The sequence below is a fragment of the Petaurus breviceps genome, unplaced genomic scaffold, assembly GCF_028583685.1.
Source record: "Petaurus breviceps papuanus isolate PSGF00001 unplaced genomic scaffold, PetGlider_PUasm1.0 688, whole genome shotgun sequence".
In the NCBI taxonomy this organism is placed as follows: Eukaryota; Metazoa; Chordata; class Mammalia; order Diprotodontia; family Petauridae; genus Petaurus; species Petaurus breviceps.
This window is the reverse complement of record NW_027186457.1, coordinates 20,777,746-20,801,642: the sequence shown is the minus strand read 5'-3', so window position 1 is coordinate 20,801,642 and position 23,897 is coordinate 20,777,746. Positions and strand designations below refer to the sequence as shown.

Sequence of the window (23,897 nt, the reverse complement as noted above, 5' to 3'; positions counted from 1 at the left end):
CCTTTGACAACTGTGTGACTATGGACAAATCACTTTTCCCTCACTGGGCCTCAGTTTTTCCTTAAAGCTAAAACTTTAAGCTTTTTAAAGCCTAAAACTGTATTAGGACTTTTAGGACACTTTGTATATTATTTTGAGGAGGACTCTATCAGTCTATCAACTTCTACTGACAAAGGGGATGATCCAGAAAAGGTTAAGGAGCCTTAAAGCAGGGTTTAGTCCCAGTTATATTTACCCAGATGCTTAAGCTGTAAACCATCTGAAGAGAAATTCTGTGTAATTCTGTGTTTTAATGCATATTAAGTGTGCAATTTTTTTAAAGCAATTATTTATCTCATATACATGAGAAAATCTGAATAATAAGACTTGTATTATTCTCTTTCATCTTTGCAGATGATTCAGCAAGAGAATAAGGAGATATTTATAGAAGGGCTCTGATGTTTTCAAATTATGGGTCTAGATGGCCTAAAATCACTATGTAATTAATTCCATTTGCTTGTATAGATGTGAGCTAACGTCCATCATGAAGATGCACTGAATGTGGAGTCAGAAAGAGTGGGATAGGGGCAGCCAGGTAGCACAGTGAGTAAGAGCACCGGCCCCAGAGTCGGGATGACCTGGGATCGAATCCGGGCTCATATACTTAGCACCACACCCAGAAATAACTGGCGGTGTAACCTTGAGCAAGTTACTTAACCCCAATTGCTTAAAAAAAAAAAAAAGACATGAGTTCAAATCCTGCTGCTCCACAGTCAATTGGGTCTCTTCCTGCTCTAAATCTATGAACCATAATGAATGACTAAAATATACTGAAAATGCTTTGCAATTGTTTAGTATAAAGCTCAGGGGAGGGCTTCACAACTAAAATGCTACATAAATTAATTACAAGATGCCTTAGCAAATAAGGTATCTGGGATCCCCATGTCCTATCTTCTTCTTTCCTCCATCTCATTTCATCTTTTTCTGTCCAGGTTTGGCATTTTGTCACTTCAACTACAAACTTCCTTTTTTTCACTTGGGTCCCATTTAAACTATAAATCTCTTTCCTTTTGCCATTTAGGTCCCATTTAAACTATAAATTTCCTTCCTTTTGTCATTTAGGACCCATTTAAGCTATACATCTCCTGACTTCCTATTCTAACCAATTTAAACATTTTCTTTCCAGTCAAAATCTGTTACAGAATTGTCTTTTTGTCTTCACAGAGAGTTTCATTCATATATCTATCTAGAAAGAGGCGCACAGAGGATAGGTAGAGTTTATAAGAAAGCCATGTATTTTCCATACACGGATGCAACTTATAGAACACGTGTGAAAAAGCCCTCCTGGCTGGGATTTTTGGGTCCTATTCTGAAGGGAGAAGTTGGGGATGTAATCGTTGTGCACATGAAAAACTTTGCCTCAAGACCCTACACTATGCATCCTCATGGAGCAGCTTATACCAAAGAAAATGAAGGTACAATGAATTCCTTTCCAAGGCTGATTATAATTAGAAAAAAAATTGCAATTGTTTCAATATACTAAAAGTTGTGAAAATAGTTCCCTTTCCAACCACTATCCTACTTTAAAGGAGATAATTGAAATAATGCAAGCATATGTTTGACCATTGAATAACTAAGGAATTCTAATAGTATTCTACAAATTTATGATGTGGAGTAGTAAGAAGTTTAGCAGAAATTACTAAGTTTCAATCAAATTGTACTCAGTATTTACAGATAGCATTAAACATAATGCTGAATGTTATAGATTAACCATAATTATAAATCGACCTTTTCTTTGGAGACCTTTGATGTCTGCCCTCCAGATGCTCTCTCTCTTTACAATTTCTTATCTTACATTAAATGATAAACATGAGATCATTGACAAGGAAAACACCATTTTCTTCACTTGTAGAAAAGCACTGTGGCCTAAAAGGAGAAGGGAGGGACCTGTGAGGTCTCAGTCACAAATACTCTTAGTCCTATTATGGCTAGATTGAACTTTTCTTCTTAAAAAGATATCCTAAGAGAGATTAGATGAATGCAGGAGAAAGCAACATTTTCCTGGTTTGTCTCTCCTTTAGACTTTTATGACTAGGTTTGGCAGACTAGACTGGAATGAAAGAAGGAGGAGGCGATGCAAACAAATAAATCTTTGTGCAGCCAGGGAAGAAAAATGGGGAGAAAAAAAGGTAACAGGGAGCCAAGGGAGCTATTTGAGTAAGGAAGTGGCATGGTCAGGTATGGACCAGAAGCATATAATCTAAGCAGCAATGTAGAGGAAAGGTTTGAGAATAGATCTAGTGCACTCAGGGTTTAAGTGGCAGAAGTAGAATTTTAACCAAGGTCTTCTGGCTCGAAATCCAGGACTCTTTGGGTTGTGAAGGAAAGATGATATGATTGATGTTCTTTGGAAACATTTACCCCAAAAGATAAGGGTAGCATGAGAGGCAGTATGCTATACCGGGCTAACACTAGGCAAAGGGGTAGAAGACTGAATTGTGTACTCTGATTTCACTGCTTCTTACCTGTGTGACCTTAGATAAGTTAGTGACCTTCTCTGAGTCTCAGTTTTCTGATCTGTAAGATGGGGATACTAATACTTTGAACTACCTACTTCATATCATTGTTATGAGGATCAAATGACAATACAAAAAGAGAACCTTGCAAACCTTAGTTGTCAGCTTTATTTATATCACTTATAATTCTACTTAGAACACAAATGTCAGCTTTTATTATGGTGATATAAGTCTAGAAGACACCAGTTATGGGAACTCCCTTCACCAGCTCCTCAATGACACTACAGATAAGACTCAGGGATTCTCCTGAGGCACCAAAAAATTAAATGGTCTATCTATGGTCACACAGCCAGTAAGTGGTACAGGTGGAACCAGAGGGGAAGAGGCTCCTTATATTTTGGACCCTTCCCCCCAACTCCAGGATGCAGCTACACTGGCCTGTTTGCAGTTCTTCAACCATGACTCCTTCCCCTTCCCATGTGCCATCATCATGCCCTTGCATGTGCTGTCTCTCACGCCCCCTCACCTCTGCACTTTAGTTTTCCTTGCTCCCTTCAAAAAATTAGTTCACATCCCACCTTCTGCAGAAGACCTTTCCCAGTCCCCTTCCCTGCTAATGCCTTCCCCTTTCTGATTATATTCCATCTGTCCTCTGTAGATCTTGTATGTACGTGGTTGTTTACCCAGCCTCACATATCTAATGTCTACTGTGATCTTTGAGAACAGACACTGTTGGTGTTTTCTTTCTTTATTTCTTTGTATCTTTGTGCCTAGCATACAGTGAGTGCTTAAAAAATGCTTGCTGGCCAACTGACTGATTGACAGACTGAATATATGTCTGGAGTACATTCCAGGCATGGGAGACAAACCGCAGAGTGAGGTGGAAAGTGGAATGTTATGCATGAAGAAAAGTCAGTTAGCCAGAACATTGACTGAATGAATGCGTTATAATTTGGAAAGAGGCTGGAGTCAAAATAGCAAGAGGAGTTTCTGTCTATCCTGGAGATAAGAAGGAGGCACTGAAAACTAAGGATAAGGCACATGGATTAAAATTTTTAAAAATCATCTTGGAAGCTGAGTAGGGCATTGGAGCAGGGAGAAGCTTCAGAACAGTCCAGGGAAGAGGTGACAAGGACCTGAACTAAGGTTATAGCTGTGTGGGTGGAGACATGGGGTCTAGATGAGATGTTGTGAAGGTTGAAATGAGAGCTGATAATGGATTGGGCATGTGAAGGGAGTGAGATGAAGGAATCTAGGATGACACCCAGGATGTAATGGAATCTGGTGGTGCCCTAGACAGTAATAGCGAAGCTTGGAATAGGGAAGGGTTTGGGAAGAATGATAATGAATTCTCTTTTTGGATATGTTGAATTTGAGTTGTCTATGGGCCATCCAGTTTGAGATGTCCAAGGGGAAGTGGGAGATGCAAGCCTGGAGCTCAGGAAAGAGGTTAGGGTTGGGAATGATTTGCACTGTTGCTTTTCAGTCATTTGGTTGTGTTTGACCCTCATGACCCCCTGGACTTTGTCCTTGGGCTTTTCTCAGCAAAGATACGGGAGTGGTTTACCATTTCCTTCTCCAGTGTGCCCCACTTTGCAGATGAGTACCTGAAACAAATAGGGGTTAAGTGACTTGCCCAGGGTCACATAGTTAGCAAGTGTCTGTGGGCAGATTTGAACTCAGATCTTTCTGACTTCAGGACCAGTATTCTATCTACTGTGCGATCTGGCTGCCTTATTTGCCTCATTTGCATAGAGATGATCATTAAATACAGAGAAGCTGATGAGGTCACCAAGTGAGATAGTATAGAGAGAAAAAAAAGAAGGGGATCCAAGACAGAGACTTTGGAGATGCCCACAGGTTATAGTTCTCTATATGGATAATGAACCAGCAAAGGAAACTGAGAAGGGATAGTTGGGCACATAGGAGGAGAACCAGATGGCAGGATGCTAAAAACTTAGAGAAGAAAGAGTATACAGAAAGGAAGGTGATCAATAGCATCAGATGCTGCAGTGTGGTCACAGAGAAACAAAATTGAGAAAATGTCATCAGAATTGGCATTTTAGACATTGTCGGTAACTTTGGAGATCATTTCAGTTGGATGATGAGGCTGGAAGCCATATTACAGAGGGTGTGTGTGTGTGTGTGTGTGTGTGTGAGTGTGACAGAAACAGAGAGAGACAGAGACAGAGACAGACAGGCAGAGAGAGAGGCAGAGATAGAGAAAGAGGATGATGGTTGGGTTAATTCGCTGGAAAAGCAGAAAAGGGCTTGGACCAAGGATCCACATAAAGGGGTAGACCTTGGCAAGCAGAAATGCTGCCATTTCATCTAAGACCAAAATGAAGGAGATGACAGTGCAGGGAAATGTCTGAGTCATATCACCTTCTCTTCTAGGATGCCCACCTCAGTTCAAGCACCACCTCCTGCATGAAACCATCCCTCATCTCTACAGCCACCACTTCCATCCTATCTAATGTCTCTCCCCACACAAAAATATGACATTTTCTATTTACTTTGGGCATATTTTGTGCTTACTTAAATGTGTGCATCTTGTTTCCCCCAAGAGGATGTAAGCTTTTTGAGCATTAAGACTGTTTATTAGTTTTATATTCCCAGCACATATTACCATGCTTCACACAGTAGGAACTTTGTAAATGCTTGTTCATTAATTATGTGACCTTTCACCTCTCTTGGCCTCCCTTTCTTCCTTTGTAAAATAAGAAAGCTGAACTAAATAGCCTTTAAGGTGCCCTCCAACTCAGAACACTTCAGAGCAGTCTTGGAAAGAAAATAAATCATAAAGGTTATTTTTTCTCCATAAGTCTAAATCTGTATCTACCAAGGCTCAATAGAGAAAGTTTGTGACTCTTCTTCGAATGAGGGCTTTCAACGGAAGCTGTGCCTTGGATGTTTTCTAGGTGCTCTATATCCTGACCAGACCTGGGGGCGACAGAAGAAAGATGATAGAGTGATGCCTGGACAGAACTATACTTACAGGTGGCTCATAACCCCAGAACAAGGGCCTGGGGAAGGGGACCATAATTGTGTGACCAGAATCTACCACTCACACTTGGATGCTGTGAAGGATGTGGCTTCTGGGCTCATAGGACCCCTGATAACTTGTAAGAAAGGTAAAACATTATCTTTAAAAATCTCAAGCAATAAAAATACATATAATGACATATAGAAAAGGAAAAAAAGGGAAAAGAAAAAGAAAAAATCTATGATGTCATTAAAACTTGTCAATTAAATGTCATTTTTACTTACAAGGTTTATATATTCCTGGCATTCAAGGGCCTATACCAATGGTTCTCAAACTTTTAATCTCAGGAATCCTTTATACTTAACAAGAGTTTTTGTTAATGTAAATGATACTTATTGACATTCACCATATTAGAAATTAAAAAATCTTGGTATTATTATGCAAATAGTTTTGACTTTGCAGTCAAGACCCTGAATGGGTCTTGGGATCCTCTAGGGATATGTGGATCACACTTTGGCTTATCAGAGTTCTCTTTCACCGATCCTAACCACTAACCACACTGAATGTTTTGCTGTTTCACAAACAAACCTCAGAACATCTCCACTTCCTCAACCCCTTCTCCCTACTTGAAAGCATACTCCCTAAATGGAACTTAAAATAAATTTAGGGGATCAGTAGGTAGAGCGGAAGAAGGAAATCTTTCCAGGCTTGGGACGGGGGGACCAAAGAAAATGCCTGGAGATGAGAAATGGAATGTCTTGTTCCTAGAACAGCCAGGACGTCATTGCCATTGGACCATGTCAGGGAATAAGATATGAGGAGAGTGGGAAGGTAGGAGCCGACTAGGCTGTGAAGGGCTTTGAATGACAAACAAAGAATTTTGTATTTGCTACTAGAGGGAATAGGATGCCACTGGAGTTTGTTCATTGGGGAATTGGTGTGTGTGTGTGTGTGTGTGTGTGTGTGTGTGTGTGTGTGAGTGACATGATTTAATCTGTACTTTAGGAAAATCACTTTAGTAGTTGAAAGGAGGCTGAATTGGAGTGAAGAGAGACTTGGGGCTGACAGACCCACAAGCAGGCTATTGTGGTAATCTAGGCATGAGGTGATGAGGTTCTTCACTCAAGGTGACAGTGTCAGAGAAGAGAAGGGACTTATATAAGAGATGTTGCAAAGGTAATATTGACAGGCCTTGGCAACAGATTTATTTGGGGGGATCAGAGATAATGATGAATGGAGGATGTCTCACAAGTTGCCAGCCTCTGAGGAACTTGGAGAATAGGGTTGTTCTCTACAGTAATAGGGAAGGTTTGGCAAAGGTGGGGGGCAGGCTCAGGGAGAGAGTTCAAGGGGAAAGATAATGAGTTCCATTTTGGACATATAGTGTTTGAGATGTCTACTGGACATTGGAGATGTCATAAAATCAGTTGGAGATGAAAAATTGGAGGCCAGTAGAAAGTTTGGGGCAGGATAGGTAGATTTAAGAATCATCAGCATAGAGATGGAATTTAGATCTATGGGAGCTGATGAGATCACCCAGTGAAGTGATAGAGAAGGAGAAGGGAAGAATACTTGGAATAGAACCCTGAGGGAAACCTACAGTAAGAGGGCATAATCTGGAGGAGGATTCAACCAAAGAGAAAGAGAAGGTGTAGTCAGATAGGTAGGAAGAGAATAGAAGACAGAAGTGTCCCAGAAACCTAGAGAGAAAAGAACATCAAGGAGGAGAGTGATCAACAGTGTCAAAGGCCACAGAGAAGTCAAGGAGAATGAGGACTGAGGAAAGGCCACTGCACTTGGCAGCTATGAGATCATCGGTTACTTTGGAGAGAGCAATTTCATAGAATGACAAAGTTGGAAGGCGAGTTGTAATGGGTTAAGAAGAAAGTGGATAGGTGTAATCATCATTGTTATTATGTCACATGGGTGTGGACATGGATATGGGAATCATTCATGTAAAGATGAAAATGGAAGCTGTAAGAGTAGATGAGTTCTTTGTTGGGGACCACATGAAGAAAGAAGAGAATGGTAAGGACTGAGCCTTGAGGAATGCCTTAGTAGACAAGAGGCACCATTGAAGATAACAGGGAAAGCACAATAATGAATGTAGGAATACAGAAAAGTGTAGCAAAAGGGAGGTTAATGGGTCAAAAAGCTTCAAGAAAGGTGTGGTCAGTGGTATTAAATGCTACTTAGAGACTAAGGACCGAGGACTTAGAAAAGAACAGTAGATTTGATCATTGGTTCATTGGCTACCTCAGGGAGAATGGAGGTGTGACTGCAGAGGATTAAGTTGTATATGAGTAGTAAGAAAATGGGGGCAGTGGTTACAAATCACACCCAGGCAAGACACATTTTGAAATGAATAATATGGGAAAATAGGAATGTAGCTATTATACAGCATCAGGAGAGACTTGAATAGGTTTGAAAATCTAGAGAAAAGAGTCAGTGGCAAATTGAAAATTTAGAATGTTATAGTGCAATGGGGCAATGGGAATGCTGATAATTCAAGAAGAAGTGAAAGAGGGTGTGATTGAAAATATCAGTTAAGGGGCAGTGAGGTGGTACAGGGAATAGAGCAGTGGCCCTGGAGTCAGGAGGACCTCAGTTCAAATCCAGCCTCAGACACTTAACACTTACTAGCTGTGTGACCTTGGGCAAGTCACTTAACCCCAATTACCCTGCCCTCTCCCCTCCAAAAAGCAAAAAAAAAAAAAAAGAAAAGAAAATATCAGTTAAAATGGTAGCCATTAAATAAGAATGGAGAACTCTTTCACTGAGATAGAAGGAAAGCAGAGGATAAATACAAATCCAGAGATACTTTGAAGTAGAGAAAAAGAAAAATGGGCAGCCCTCTTATGGGTGACCTGGAGTTTCTTGCTAAATTAGGAAGTGAAGAAATTTGTCTAGAGTGAGGAAGCCATGGTTCACATTTGGGGCTCTGTGACTTTGTGGGGGGGTTTTTGGTAGGTTTTTTTTTTTTGTAGTTTTTAGTTTACATCATTAATTTCCACAAGATTTTGAGTTACAAATATTCTCCCCATTTTCCCCCTACCCACCACCCCAAAACAGAGATCCCATTGAATATCCCCTCCCCCAATCTGCTCTCTCCTATATTTTTCCCCATCCCCCTTCCCAGTACGGCATGGTGGATGTCTATGCCCCAGTGCCTGTATATCTTATTTCCCAGTTACATGTGAAATAATAATAATATATTTTTAAATATTTGATTTTAAACCTTTGAATTCCAGATTCTTTCCCCTACCTCCCTTGTTACCCACTCTTACTGGGAAGATAAGTAATCCAATATAGGTTGTACATGTGTAGCTATGTAAAACATTTCCATAGCAGATATATTGTGAAAGACTGACTATATTTCCCTCCATCCCATCCCACCCCCGACTTGTTCTATTCTCTACTTTGATCCTGTCCCTTTTCAAAAGTGGGTGCTTCCAACTGCCCTTCCCCCAAGCCTAACCTCCCTTCCATTATCCCCCCTCTTATCCCCTTCCCCCCTACTCTCCTGTAGGGTGAGATACCCCTATTTAGTGTGTGTCATTCCCTCCCTAAGCCAAATTCATTGAGAATAAGGTTGACTCATTCCCTTTTGCCTTCCTGTTCTTCCCCTCCATTGTAACAGTTTTCCCTTGAGTCTTCTATATGAGATAACTTACCCTCATTCTATCTCTCCCCATCTCCTCTAATTGTATTCCTCTCTCACCTCTTAATTTCACCTTTTAAGTATCATCCCTTCCTATTCAACTGGTCCTGTGCTCTCTGTCTATGTATACCTGTACACATATATACACAGACTCACACATGTATTCATATGCCCATATACCCTCTTATATAGACATATATATACATTTCTATTCCCTTCAACTATTCTTATATTGAGAAAGTTTCATAAGTTACAATTATAGTTTTTCCATGTATGAATGTAAGTAGTTCAACTTTGATAAGTTCCTTATGATTTCTTTGCCCTGTTTACCTTCTCATGCTTCTCTTGCTTCTTGTATTTGTGACTTTGCATTTTTTGCCTTATTCCTTGATTTCTGTGGTCTAGTCATAGATCTGTAGAAAACAGATAGTAGAGGTTACCCTTCATAGCAGATATGACAGACAGTAATGGGGCAAGTGTTTCAAGGATGTTGATAAGAGCAGAATTGATGGGACTGATCATAGAGTCCAGATGAGGCAAGATGTCAGCTGTAGTGAAAGTATGTAATGGGACATCCAATGGTACAGTGAGGATAAAGAGGAACAGATGCATAGATTGTGAAAGAATGGAAATGCTTGTTTTATTCCATAAATTTTATATGTGTGTGTATACATATACATATGTGTGTGAGAGTGTGTGTGTGTGTGTGTGTGAAATAATAAGGCCTCCAAGTAGCAGCTGATCTGGAGAAGAAGGGCACGGCTTTTACAATTATAGTACTTGAAAGAGTGATTTTCTTAAGTGGGGTATACCTGTATAAAGATGTGTAATTCCCAAGCTTTGTATTGTACTTTTCGATTTGCCACAACTGCAATTTAGATTATTTTTAATTAAGAAATACAGAATTATATTATATTACTAAATATACTAAAAAATACTAAACATCCCACTTGAAAACCAAATAATTTATTATTTTTTGTTGCAGGGACCCTGAACGGGGACACTCCAAAAGATATTGATCGTTCGTTTGTTGTGCTGTTTTCTCAAATAAATGAAAATGAGAGTTGGTACCTGGATGAAAATATCAATACGTATTGTTATGAACCTGATAAGGTTAATAAAACTGATGAGAACTTCGTGGAGAGTAATAGAATGCATTGTAAGTGAAGTAATATTGATGTCACCAATCTACTCTCTCAAATCTGGAAGTCAGAAGAACTCAAGAGACGGTTGTTCTCTTCTGCTCTGTTCTCTCCAAAGCCAATGGTCTCCACCAGTGTGGAGAGAGTACCAATGGGCTTTGGGGTTTGGGTTACAAACGAAAGAATTCCTTCTCTTTTTTCCTTCCTTGATTTCTTCTTCCCAACCTGTCCTCTTTGTATTTTTTTCTCCTACCTCTCAATGATTTTTTCCCTCCTGATCCTCTTTATGTCTTTTCCCTTATCCTCTCCCACCCTCTTGGTTTTTCTCAATGTCTGTAGGCCTCACTTTTTTTTTCTTGGAACCCTAATTTGAGAAGAGCAGAAACTAGAGACCTAGGTACATCCTATGTCATCTCAGCAAAAGTTAAGTACGTTTTGCTCTGTGTAGTCCTGATTCCATCCCCTTGATATAATATCATGCCTCCATCCCTACCATCCTCTGCCTCTCTCTCTCTTTCATGCCTCCTGTGATATTGACCTTAATAAAATATATGAATGCTTTTTTTTCTCCCTAGCAATGAATGGATTTTTATTTGGAAACCTTCCAAATATCAGCATGTGTGCAGAAGACAGAGTACAATGGCATTTTTTTGGAATGGGCGATGTGTATGATAAACATGCCATCTTTCTTCACGGACAGACTTTGCTCTATATGGGTCACAGAAGGGATACTTTCAGCCTTTTTTCTGCTTCAATGATTGATGCCGTGATGGTGGCAAAAAGTGTTGGGGAATGGCTGCTTAGCTGTCAAATTAGCAAGCATGTGGATGGTAAGAAGTTACTACCTTTTCAAAAATTATAAATATAGCCTATATCAACCAAAACAAATAGACAAGGTCTCATACAAAGGTTTTATAAAATTGTATTTGAAACTGCAAATTTTTATTATTGACAGGATATACGTGTGTGTGTGTGTGTGTGTGTATACATTACACATATATACAGCTAGGTCCCAATTATTGTGAATAATAAATTCTGTGACACGGTCACAGAATTTGCACAATTGAAAATTATAATTGTGTAAAGTAGGCCCTTGGTGTGAGACAACGGAAAAATTCTATAGGAATTTTTTAAAATGACCACTTCGTGGGATCTGTTATCTGAACTAATCAAGACCTAGCTGCATGACTTCAAAAATGCCCTTTCATGGGGCGGCTAGGTGGCACAGTGAATAGAGCACCAGCCCTGGAGTCAGGAGGACCTGAGTTCAAATCCGGCCTCAGACACTTAACACTTACTAGCCATGTGACTTTGGGCAAGTCACTTAACCCCAATTGCCCTCCAAAAAAAAAAAAAAAAGCAAAAATGCCTTTTCTGTTTCTATGTGTCCAATGACTTGTTCTTCTGGGTATTTCTCTGGATTTTATTGCTGATAATGTCTATCATTGTCTCATTCTTCTCATCTTGTTATGAAGTTTAGAGAGAATGTGTCCAAGGTAAAGTCGCCACCTTGCCATTATCCTTTTATAGTGCATGTTCTCTAGATTATTGCTTTTTGTTGTTGTTCAGTCATGTCCACCTCTTCATGACCCTGTGGACCAATTGTTCATAGGGTTTCCTTGGCAAAGTCCTGGAGTGGTTCATCATTTTCTTCTTTAGCTTTAGGCAGGTGTTAAGTGATTTGCCCAGGGTCACATAGCTAGGAAGTGTCTGTCGTCAGATTTGAACTATGGTCTTTCTGATTCCAGGCCCAGTGCTCTATCCACTGGACTGCCTATCTGCACAGGTGAATAAAATGCTTCTCCTCATAAGAACATTTTCACACGGAATGCCCAGGAATTCCTGTTTTGAGACATCCATTTCTGGTGCATTCTGGGATGGTTGGGCAACAGGACAATTATTGTATAAGAATATTAGGATGTAGCTACATCTCCTGTAGGCTCACAGAGTATTTTTGAGATAACTCCATTACTATACAAGATGACAAGTATGATATGCATGGTTTTGCTCCAATAGAGCTTTCATTTCTTCATCTAGAGGTGTATTCTGTACAAGTTTTTCATTTTCATTTGAAGGCTAGGAGTATTTTGTATAAAGACATCTATGTAGCTAGCTGTAGACAGTATGTATATGGTTGTTCTAGTTCTGCTTTCTTAACTTTTATTTGTTGTTCAGTTATTCAATTGGGTCTGACTCTTTATGTCCCCATGGACGCGAGGTCCTTCAAGTCTGTCCAAGCTCATGTTCATTGCTTTCACAACACTATCTATTCATCTCATTCTCTACCATCCCTTTTTCCTCTTGTCTTCAGTCTTTCCCAACACCAGGGTCTTTTTCAATGAATCCTGCTTTCTCATTATCTGGTCAAGATATTTAAGCTTCAACTTCAGTATTTGACCTTCCAATGAATAGTCTGAATTAATTTCTATAGGCATCAACTTATTTTTGTCTCCTTGCTGTCCAAGGGACTCTCAAAAGTCTTCTCCAGCACCACAATTAGAAAGCATCAATTCTGTGGTGTTCAACTTTCCTTATAGTCCAACTCGCATAGCCATACATCGTTACTGGAAAATATATTATCTTCGATTATAAGGACCTTTGTCAGTAAGATGAAGTCTCTGCTTTTTAGTATGGTATCCAGATTTGCCATAGCTTGCCTCCAAGAAGTAGGTGTCTTTTCACTTCTTGGCTGCAGTAGTCATCTACAGTGATTTTTAAACCCAAGAACATAAAACCTTCACTGCTTCTATTTCCTCTCCCTCTATTTGCTAGGAAGTGATGCAGCTAGTTGACACGATCTTTCTTTTTTTCTTACATTAAGCATCAAGACAGTTTTTACACTCTCCTCTTTCACCCTGTCAAAAGGCTTCTTAAAAATTCTTCATTTTCTGCCATCAGAGAGGGATCATCTGCATATCTGAGATTGTTTATATTTCTCCTAGCAACCTTAATTCTAACTTTTTGTTTGTCCAGCCTGGCATTTCATATGATATACTCTGCATGTAAATTAAATAAATAAGGTGACAATATATAGCTTTGTTGTGCTCCTCTCCCAATCCTAAACCAATCATGTTCAATTCTAACTGTTGCTTCTTGACTCATGTACAGATTTCTTAGGAGACAAGTAAGATGATCTGGAATTCTCATCTCTTTGAAGACTTGCCACATTTTACTGTGATTCACTAAACTAAGTCAAAGGCATTACTGTATTCAATGATGCAAAAGTACATGTCTTTCTGTAATTCCCTTGCTTTCTCCATAATCCAGCAAATGTTGGCAATTTGGTCTCTAGTTCTTCTGCCTCTTCACAACCCAGTCTAAACTTGTGGTAATTCTCAGTTCCCATGTTGCAGAAGCCTAGCTTACAGAATCTTAAACATAACTTTGTAGGCTTGTGAGATGAGCACAAATGTTTGATAATTTCAATGTTATTTGGAATGGTCCTTCTTTAGGATTGGGCATAAACTGATCTTTTCCCATCTAGTGGCCACTCTTGAGTTTTCCAAATTTGCTGGCATGTTGAATGCAGCATTTTAAACAGTATCATCTTTAGGATTTTAATGGTTCAGCTGGAATTCTGTCACCTCCACTAGATTTATTGTTAGCAATACTTCCTACTTAACTTCATTCTCCAGGCTGTCTAGCTCTACATCAATAACTACACAATCATGGTTTTCAGCAATGTTAAGACCTTTCTTGTACAGTTCTTATTGTATAGTTCTTATAGGTATTATATTCTTGCCTTTCTTAATCATCTCTGCTACATCCCTATCATTTTTTTTTGCTTTTTTATTTTTGGAGGGGGGAAGGCAGGGCAATTGGAGTTAAGTGACTTCTCCAAGGTCACATGGCTAGTAAGTGTTACGTGTCAGGCTGGATTTGAACTCAGGTCCTCCTGACTCCAGGGCTGGTGCTCTATTAACTGCACCACCTAGCTGCCCCCATCCCTATCATGTTTGTCTTTTATCATGCCCATATTGACATGAAATGTTCCCTTAGTATCTCTAATTTTCTTGAAGAGATCTCTTATCTTTCCCATTCTGTTATTTTCTACTATTTCTTTACATTACTTATTCTCTGGAATTCTGTATTCAGTTGGGTATATTTTTCCCTTTCTCCTTTCTTGTTCACTTTCCTTATTTTCTCAGTTATTCATAAAGCCTCACCAGACAAACATTTTGCTTTCTTGCTCTTCTTTTTCTTTGGAATGTTTTCATTGCTACATACTGTACAATATTATGAACCTCTGTCCACAGTTCTTCAGGGACTCTATCTATCAGATCTAATCCCTTAAATTTATTCATCACTTCCACTTCATATTCATAAAGGATGTTATTTAGGTCATACCTATAGGGTCCAATGGTTTTCCTTTCTTTCTTCAATTTAAGTATGAATTTTGCAATAAGAAGCTCATGGTCTGAGCCACTCAGGTTAGTTCCAGATCTTGTTTTAACACTGCATAGAGCTTCTCCACCTTTGGCTGCAAAGTATAATAGACAAATTGATTTTGATATTGATAATCTGGCCAAGTCTAAGCTGCCTTTTGGGTTGTTGAAAAAGAGTGTTTGCTATAACTAGCTAGTAATCTTTACAAAACTCTGTAGTCTCTTTCCTGCTTTATTTTGTACTCCAAGGTCACACTTGTCTGCTATTCCAATTATCTTTTTATTTCCTACTTTATCATTCCAATTCCCTATAATGAATGTGACATCTTTTTTTGTGTGTTATTTCTAGAAGATGTTATAGGTCTTCATAGAACTGATCAACTTTGACTCCTCCAGCCTCAGTTGGTTGGAGCATAAACTCATATGACTGTGATGTTGAATGATTTGCCTTGGATTCAAACAGATATCAATTAGTCCTTTTAGAAAGTATACTGCAGTACTGTTTTTCTCACCCTTTTATCAACTATTTGGGCTACCCCATTTCTTCTGAGGGATTCTTACCCACAGTGGTATATCTAATCATCATCTGAATTCAATTCACCCATTTCCATCCATTCATGTTTACTGACACCCAAATGTCAATATTTAATCTATTTCCTGATTGACCACATCCAACTGACCTAGGTGTATAGATCTTACATTCCAAGTTCCTATGTAATATTTAGCTTCATAGCCTTAGGCTTTTTTTTCTGTCACCAAACACATCTGAAGCTGAGTTTCCTTTTGACTTCAGTCCAGTTGCTTCATTCTTTCTGGAGCTACTTGTTGCCGTCCTCTGCTTTTCCCCAGTAGCATATTGGATATCTTCTGATCTCGGTGGCACATCTTCTTATGTCATTTCTTTTATCATTTTAATACTGTCCATGAGGTTTTCTTGGCAAAGATACTAGAGTGGTTTGCCATTTCCTTCTCCAGTGAATCACTTTTTGTCAGAACTCTCCACTACAACCAGTTCATCTCAGGTAGCTGTGCATGGCATAGTTCATAGTTTTATTGAACTACGCAAATCCCTCCACCACAAAAAGGCAGTGATCCAGTAGGGGTCTATCCTTTCCCATAACTCTTCTCATATATCTTTATAGCATTCCTTTTTGTCATTTCTTATTAAGCAATACTATTCGGTTCTATCCATATGCCATATTTTTTCAGCCATTCTCTAACTGCTGGACATGTGGATTATATCCAACTTTTTATTATTATAAATGATGCTGTGCTGTCACCCTATTGATGATTATCCTAAGATTTAGGATAATCCTAAATTATCCTAAGATAATTTCTTTTTCCTTTGTTAATATCAGTCAGAGGGGATAATGGTAGCAGACTCATCAGGAAATTTTGTAAAATAGTTTTGTAGCTCATTAAATGATGCAGTATTATCATCCAGAAAGATCATTTCAACTTGTATCTCTTATTTTTCTATAATCAAGGAAGGTATGGAATTTTATTATTTTAACCAACATAGTAATTCAATAAGTAAAAGGTATTATCTCAAAAGTTGTTTTAATTTGAGATTATTTTTAATTTGAAATGATTGATCATGCCCCTTCTTTAGTGAACAACCTGTTCATATCTTTTGATGACTTAGCTACTGAAGAATGAATCTTCCTTTCATAAATCTAAATCAATTATATAAGATACATATATATACATACAAGTGTGTGTATATATATATATGTACAAATATATATCATTTTAGAACAGATTTTTATAAAAATATTTATGGTAAGTTTTTCTACCCAGTTTATTTAAAAAATTTTTGTTTTATATACATTACTTTAAATTATGGTGTGTGTGTGGGGGGGGAGAGAATCTCTGTTTTCATATACACAAATCCTTCTCTTTTATCCTTTACAATTGCTGTTTTTAAGTAGATATGAATTTTCATAGACTCTATAATTGCAACAAATTTTCTTAAAAATTTTAACAAGTTTTGTACTCAGATTTTCTGATTCTTTTTAAATTCATTGTAATGTGAATGAAATGTGTATCTTGTTCCATTTACTGCTTTACAATATTCTTAATAATTAGTATTGAATAAGAAATCTTTCCTCTCATTTTTTTATATCTGGTTTATCAAAATATAGCCTATTTTATGACTTTGTTTTTAATTCTCTACAATGTAATCTATCCTACTGGTATATTTTTTTTTGTAAAAGCAGCTGATTAGAGAATTCCCTCATCAATTTTATGAGTTTACCAGGAAGTCCACATCTCTCCACATAGAGGGTAGTCAGCTTGTACTAAACTCCTAAAATTGATCCTAGGAACTATTCTAACTAGCACCTTCTATGTTTTGTGTTTTACCTGGTAGCAGATAATTTTATAACTACCACCTTAATCAAATTTTAATGTTTAATTTCTTAATTTGATGTACTTATGATCCATTTTGGTATATATTGGAAAAATTCTATTCTTGGTAGCATTTTTTTTTCTCCTGGCATGTTTGCCCCAGGTTCTTTTAACCCACCATATTTTCCCATTACCTTTGTCATTTAACCATTAATGACCATGAATATTTAACCAATAATGACCATTCCAATTCCCTATAATGAATGTGACATCTTTTTTTTTTTTTGGTGTTATTTCTAGAAGATGTTATAGGTCTTCATAGAACTGATCAACTTTGACTCCTCCAGCCTCGGTTGGTTGGAGCATAAACTCATATGACTGTGATGTTGAATGGTTTGCCTTGGATTCAAACAGATATCAATTAGTCCTTTTAGAAAGTATACTGCAGTACTGTTTTTCTCACCCTTTTATCAACTATGTGGGCTACCCCATTTCTTCTGAGGGATTCTTGCCCACAGTGGTATATCATGACAGAGACACTTCTGTGCAAATAGAACGTCAAATCACACTGTATAAGTTGGGAGTTCTTAGGGGACACATTTTGTTTTTAATTTTGGAAACTTTTGTTTGCTCATTTCTTTGAGGGTTTTAAAAAAATTCTTAATTTGAAGGTTTCTGATGGTTTTTCTTCTTTTTTGGTATTTCTAGTTCTGATTTTGATAGGGAGATTGAGGAGATAAGCTACCTTATGATCTCTCACTCCAATATCTTTCCAGAATTTTAAATAGTTCTTTTATATACAGTAAAATCACAGAATTTCAGAATGTGCCATATTAGGATTGATTTAAGAAAATGGGAATGCTTAACAGAAGAGGCAGGTAAAGGACCTACGAGGCGGCTTAATCTTTTGTAGATGAGGAAACCAAAGCTCAACAAGGTTAAGGGTCCTGCTCCAAGGTATATGATAGGTGGAAGAATCAAGACAAAAATGTTGATCCTCCATCCCCCACTCCAATTTCCTTCTAGTTACAATATTATGCATCTTTTTTTTAAAACAATCTAACGGAAAATTATAACTTGGGCAAAATTGATTAATTAATTAAATTAATTTAATTTCTTGTTCTTTGCTGCTACAAAAAAAGCTCTGCTCTAAATATTTTCTTATATATGAAACTTTGGTTTTTGTCATTGACCTTGGAGGATATAGATGTCCACTAGTACAATCACTGAGGTGAAAGTTGGAAGAAAAAAAGTTTAATACCAGCTGTTTTTGATACATTTCCACGTGTAGCTGGAAAAAAAATGCTGGTCCTCCAAATTTCTCAGAAACAAAGAGGAGCAAAAATGAGAAATTTTTAATCAATGTTTTTACTGTTTTAATGAAATGAGCCATTGGAACTTTCTGTTTTTCAGCTGGCATGCAGGCCTATTTCAAGATAAATGATTGCAAAAAACGCTCATCGGATAATGTTACAGGGACAAGAGTTAAACACTACTATATTGCTGCTGAGGAAGTGCTTTGGAATTATGCCCCATCTGGCATTAACTATTATACAAAAAAAAACTTAACAGCTCCTGGGAGGTAAGGACTCTTTGTTCAAAATACTTGTGGCAAAATTGCAATCATGAATGAAGTAATGACATTTAATGATGCTAAAATATGTCTATTTTCTAAGTGTAAGATGACAAGGTATAAACAGTAGCTTGTATGAGTCACAGCTGGGGCTTTTAGAAGATTGTAAGCTCAACGTGAGTATAACATGGCGGTCAAAAAAGAAACTAATCCTATCCTAAATTGTCCAAAGAACAGTCATGTCCAAGATAGAGAGATGATTTTTCTGTTGTACTCTGCCCTTGTGAAGTCATCTCTGTAGTATTCTACTGAGTTGGAGTGCCATATTTGAGAAAGGTCATGAATAAACCATACTATCGACAAATGTGGCTGATCAGAATGTTCAGGGGCCCAGAGAACATGCCATATAAGACTCAGTTTAATGAAATGGGGGTGTTTAGCAGAAGAGTCAGGCAAGAAGGCAAGTAGAAAGCATTTATTAAGCCTTTACTACATGCCAGTCACTGTGCTAAATATTGAGAATATCAATACAAGGCAAAAAAAAATCTCCAAAAAGCAAAAAACGAGACAGCCTCTGTTCTCAAGGAATTTGCATTCTAGTGGGAGAAGACAAGACATAAAAGGGAAAAGAAAAGCAATGGGGAAGAGAAAAGGTACCCACACAAGAACATGGTAGCAAAGACCAGAGAAGCAGAAGCCCAACTCAAGGAAATTAGTGTGGCTGGCCTGGATCCATCTCCAAAATGGAGGCCCCATAAAGAACTCAGCAATAGGGCCAACACGGCAGAGAGATATTCCAGGGTGACAAGTCTCCAGGAACTAAAGCTAAGTACTCTAAGTTATAGGGTAAAAAGGCAGTAAGTTTAAAGTATACATGATAATTTATATTTATATATTCAAAGGAATGTCATATGGACTAGGAATTAATCTTGTCATTTTTTATCAGAAAGGTCAGAATTAAGAGCCATAGGTGGAAATGGTAGAGAGGAAAATTTTAGCCTAGTGTAAGGAAAAACTTCTTACCATTTTTTTTTAAAAGCAATTGGGTTAAGTAACTTGCTCAAGGTTACATGGCCAGGTGTTTCTGGGTGGGTGCTAAGTGTCTGAGCCTGGATTCGATCCCCAGGTCATCCCGACACTGGGGCCAGTGTTCTTACTCGCTGTGCTGCCTGGGCTACCTGGCTGCCCCAACTTCCCTACCATTTTAAAGCAATTCAAGAGTGAAATATACTGCCACAGGAGGGTGGTGTGTCTCCTCTCTAAAGATCTTGAAGCAAAACCTCTGGATAATCAATTCTGGGTATTTTGTAGAAAACATTCCTGAACAAGTAGTGGGAACAGAGTATAATGGTTGTGATGCAATATGCATTTGTGGAATAGATGACTCCCAACTACTTAAATATAAAGCCTAGAATTTCCTTTCTCTCTTTATAGAAACCTCATGCAGTTTATCTCGGGTATGGTATCTTTGCTAAACAAATTCTTCAGCTAAGTTTTCATGTTCTGGTCCTCCTTATAGCTTTTACTCCTCTTTTGTACTACCAGGAGTCCCCCTTCTGCTAAGCTGCATCCTCTTTTGGATGGCTGCCATTCTTGTACCCATATCTGTCTGGAGTATGTTTCTCTGTTCCCTCTACATCTCAAACTTTCTCAAATGGAAAAAATTCTCAAACTGCTTCATAGGTTGTCTTTTTTAAGCAAGTCATAACTATACTCAACAGGGAAATCCCCTCTTCTTTCTACCTCCTTGTAGGAATCACACTTTACTGCTACTGATTCCCAACTTGGAATTTCCTCAAACTTTTCAATGCTTAGCTATATAAAGGCCACATGGACATGGGTTAATTTGTTTGTTCAATTAAATCACATTGATCTTTTCTCTGTCTCAATCAGAGAAGTGTTTACACCTCATAAAAGTTAATGCTTCATTACATCATCATATGTAACTATATCCTGTGACTGTATCAACTAACATGGAAGAATGGAATCAAATCTTCCCACTTTACACTAAAAATGCATAAGTATTTGGTAGAGTATTAAGCCTATCTTTAGTAAAGAACATTAAATCTATGTTTTTCAGTAATATCAATGAAATTTCAATATCTCAACTAAATTTATTGATTATTTCTTGTTCTTAGGCTCAAAACTCAGGAGTTAGGCATATTAGAATATAAACAATTGATTTAATTCAACTAACATTTATTAAATACCCACTTCATATAAAGCCATATGCAAGGGAGATACAAATAAATATGCCACAGATCCTGTCTTTAGATTTGAGCTCATGGTGTGAGGCTCAGCAAGAGATCTCAGTTTAATAGAGAAGATATAATCACATATAATTGTGAAATATGGACAAGTATGAAAATACAAATGAGGGATCCAGCTGTCTTTCCCCTCCCCCTCCTGTATTATTATTATAAAATGCACATTACTGGAATTATGCATTATTGGTGATTTTTTCTTACAATTCTTGTTTGTTAGGATAAACATCTGTGTTTATTCTTAATTCTTCTGAATTTAAAATTTCATAGAATAGGTGTTATATTATTCAGTATTTTTATGCCTCTTTTACCAAGTTGCTAATTGTCTTTTCACAATTATCTTCCTTTGCTTTTATTTCTTTATTTAATTTTTTTCTCCACCACTCAATTTGATTTGGAAAATCATTTTTTTAGCTCTTTTAGAAATTCTTATTGGGTATTTATCCAATTCACATTTTTGTTGGAGGCTTTGCTTATAGATGTTTTGGGTTCATTTTCTTTTCTGAGTTTCTATCTTGATTTTCCCTGTCACTATAGTAGCTTTTTATGGTCAAATTCTTTGTTGTTATTGTTTGCTCATTTTTCCTATTTCTTGATTTACAACTTTATGTTAATCTCTGTTCCTGGCATGGGGAGGGCTGGGAGGAGGAGTCTGTCCCAAGTTTCAGATGTTTTCTACTCTATTGTTTTCATTTTTGTTTTGTTTTATTTGGGGTGGTGTTGGAATTTCTGGTGCTTCCAAGGTGGTGTGATCTGGGGAGAGGTGTGGTCACTGCTCTCTTGGTCTATATTCTGGTCCTTTCCCAGGAAAGGCCCCAGTCTCTTGGGATTGCAATCAACACTGCTCCTAAAGCTCCTTTCTCATTTGGGGCAGCAAACAAAGGTCTCTGATCCCTTGGGACTGGAAGTGTTACTGCCCCTCAGGGTTTCCCTCAACCTAAAGTAATTCACTCTGCCCTTGAACTATGACCCAGAAGTGGGTATAGGCAATAGAGCTGCCTGACAACATCCAATCCCATGTCTAGTGCTAGCACAGGGGTAACCTGTAATCTCTTTCTGGCCAATTGCCAGGTCCCCTAATCATTTCTGGCTTGAGAGTTCCCAAATCTGCTGCTGCTTCTGTCACCACCACCTAGCCCCACCACTGGTGTTTCATCCATATAAGTTTTCCTCCTCTGTATCACATACCTCTCAGATTTCTTATATTATCTTGGACTGGAAGAATATTGCACTCTGAATTTTGTTGGCTCTGTCATTCTAGAATTAGATTGGAGGCACTATCTTAAAGTTGCTTGGAGGAGAATGCTGGGAGAGCTCCGTTGAGTGCTTCCCTACTCCGCCATCTTGGTTCCACATCCAGAAGTCAAAATTGCATAGAATAAAAGTAACCTTGGCACTTATTCCACACTACCTTGGTGACCCTGACCAAATCACTCCACCTCTCTGGGAATGTTTCCTCATCTGCACAATGAGAGGATTGTTTTAGATGCTCTCTGATGTTCCTTCTCATTTCCCTTCCCAGGATTCTAAGATCCTCTCATGTCATCTCAGAGATATTCTAGTTGATAAAAATCTTCTCTCATACAGCTCTGAGTTTTGATGATTTTTGGATGACCTTCCATAAGTGCAGGCAGCCTTCTCCTGATATCCCCTCACCACAATCCTAGTCTTGGGACAGCCTGGAACTTAGTTGGGTCACTCATTTACCTACAGAGCTTGGAGGAGATGGGAATCACCAAGTTGATTCCTTCTGATGAGGCAGAGCCTTACCAAGCCTTACCATCCCTCCTGCCCTATGACCTCCAAATCCCAGACCTAAGAACCCTTGAGCCTTGCCAGTCACCCTGCTAAGTACTCTTAAGACACCCAAACCTTCATATCAATCAAAACTTTCTTTTCTCCCTCTTGCCTAGAATGGAAGCTCCCTAAGAGGGGTGCCTGTACCCATTTTTCTATTCATATTCCCAGCATTTACCATAGTATATGATACATAATGATTGCTTAATAAGTGGATTTTCATTTATTCATCATTAATTCATTCATTTTTGGATTATGAAAGTCCACTGGAGTATGATGGTCAGATGATGGATGGTCCAGCATGTAGAGACAACCTAATACAACTCCTTTTTATAGATGAGGAGAGTTAAAACCTTTTAAATGCATACAAGTAACATCTATACACACAGTAAATTAAAAATAAAAATTCGTTCATTTTCTGGAAAAAAACAGGCGTGGCATCTTTTAAAATCTGAGATAGTAGGCTAAATTTATAGAGAGGAATTAGGACAAATTTGTATCATTTCTTGAATTTTCTTCTGATTCTGCAGTTTGAAATTGTAATTTCCCGCTATCTTTACACAGTGAATCAGCACCTTATTTCATTCAAGGTCCCAAAAGAATTGGAGGAACTTACATAAAGTTGCAATACCAGGCATACACAGATGATTCCTTCCTAACAAAGAAAACAAGGCTCCCTGAAGAAAAACATCTTGGACTTTTGGGTAAAATTGGGGGACTTTGAGGGCTTGGGGTATAAACTTGTAATTTTATTGATATCAGGAATTTCTATTAAGAAAATTCCCTCTGTTAAAAAAAATTGGTACCTTTTCAGTATGACTTTGAGAGGTCAAGGGACTTGCCCAGGGTCACATAGTCAGAATCTGTCAGAGGCAAGTCTTGTGCTCATGTATTCCTGACTCAAAGGACAGCTCTCTACCTACTAGGTCATATTGGTTGCCAAAAATGAAAAAATTAGAGTGTGCATGACACACTTTCAGTTTAATCTGCAACATTAACACATTCCCCATTGTTTTCTTAAGCCTACAGTCAACAAATTAATAAGTCAAGACTAGACTGGCAGCATGTGCTGGTTTCCAAGTTATAAATGTTCCAATTGAAAAGTTGACAGTTATTTCTCAGGAGCTGGTTTGAAATGGTTTCAGCACACTCCTGCATATATACAAGGTTTTTGTCAATATAGATAAACAAACATGCACATATACATCAATATGGACATAGCTATACATATACATTTACATATAA

The 23,897-nt window shown here is 38.0% G+C and overlaps 1 protein-coding gene across 1 annotated transcript in view; it reads left to right on the top strand.

The window, feature by feature from the left end:
- LOC138174276 (ceruloplasmin-like) overlaps window positions 1-23,897 on the top strand; it is a 47,549-nt gene that overhangs the window by 440 nt on the left and 23,212 nt on the right. The window contains exons 2-7 of the mRNA XM_069104440.1: window positions 1,204-1,454; window positions 5,417-5,629; window positions 10,128-10,301; window positions 10,860-11,114; window positions 18,432-18,600; window positions 23,217-23,356. Coding sequence (XP_068960541.1) covers window positions 1,204-1,454; window positions 5,417-5,629; window positions 10,128-10,301; window positions 10,860-11,114; window positions 18,432-18,600; window positions 23,217-23,356 — 1,202 coding nt within the window. The remainder of the gene's footprint in view (window positions 1-1,203; window positions 1,455-5,416; window positions 5,630-10,127; window positions 10,302-10,859; window positions 11,115-18,431; window positions 18,601-23,216; window positions 23,357-23,897) is intronic.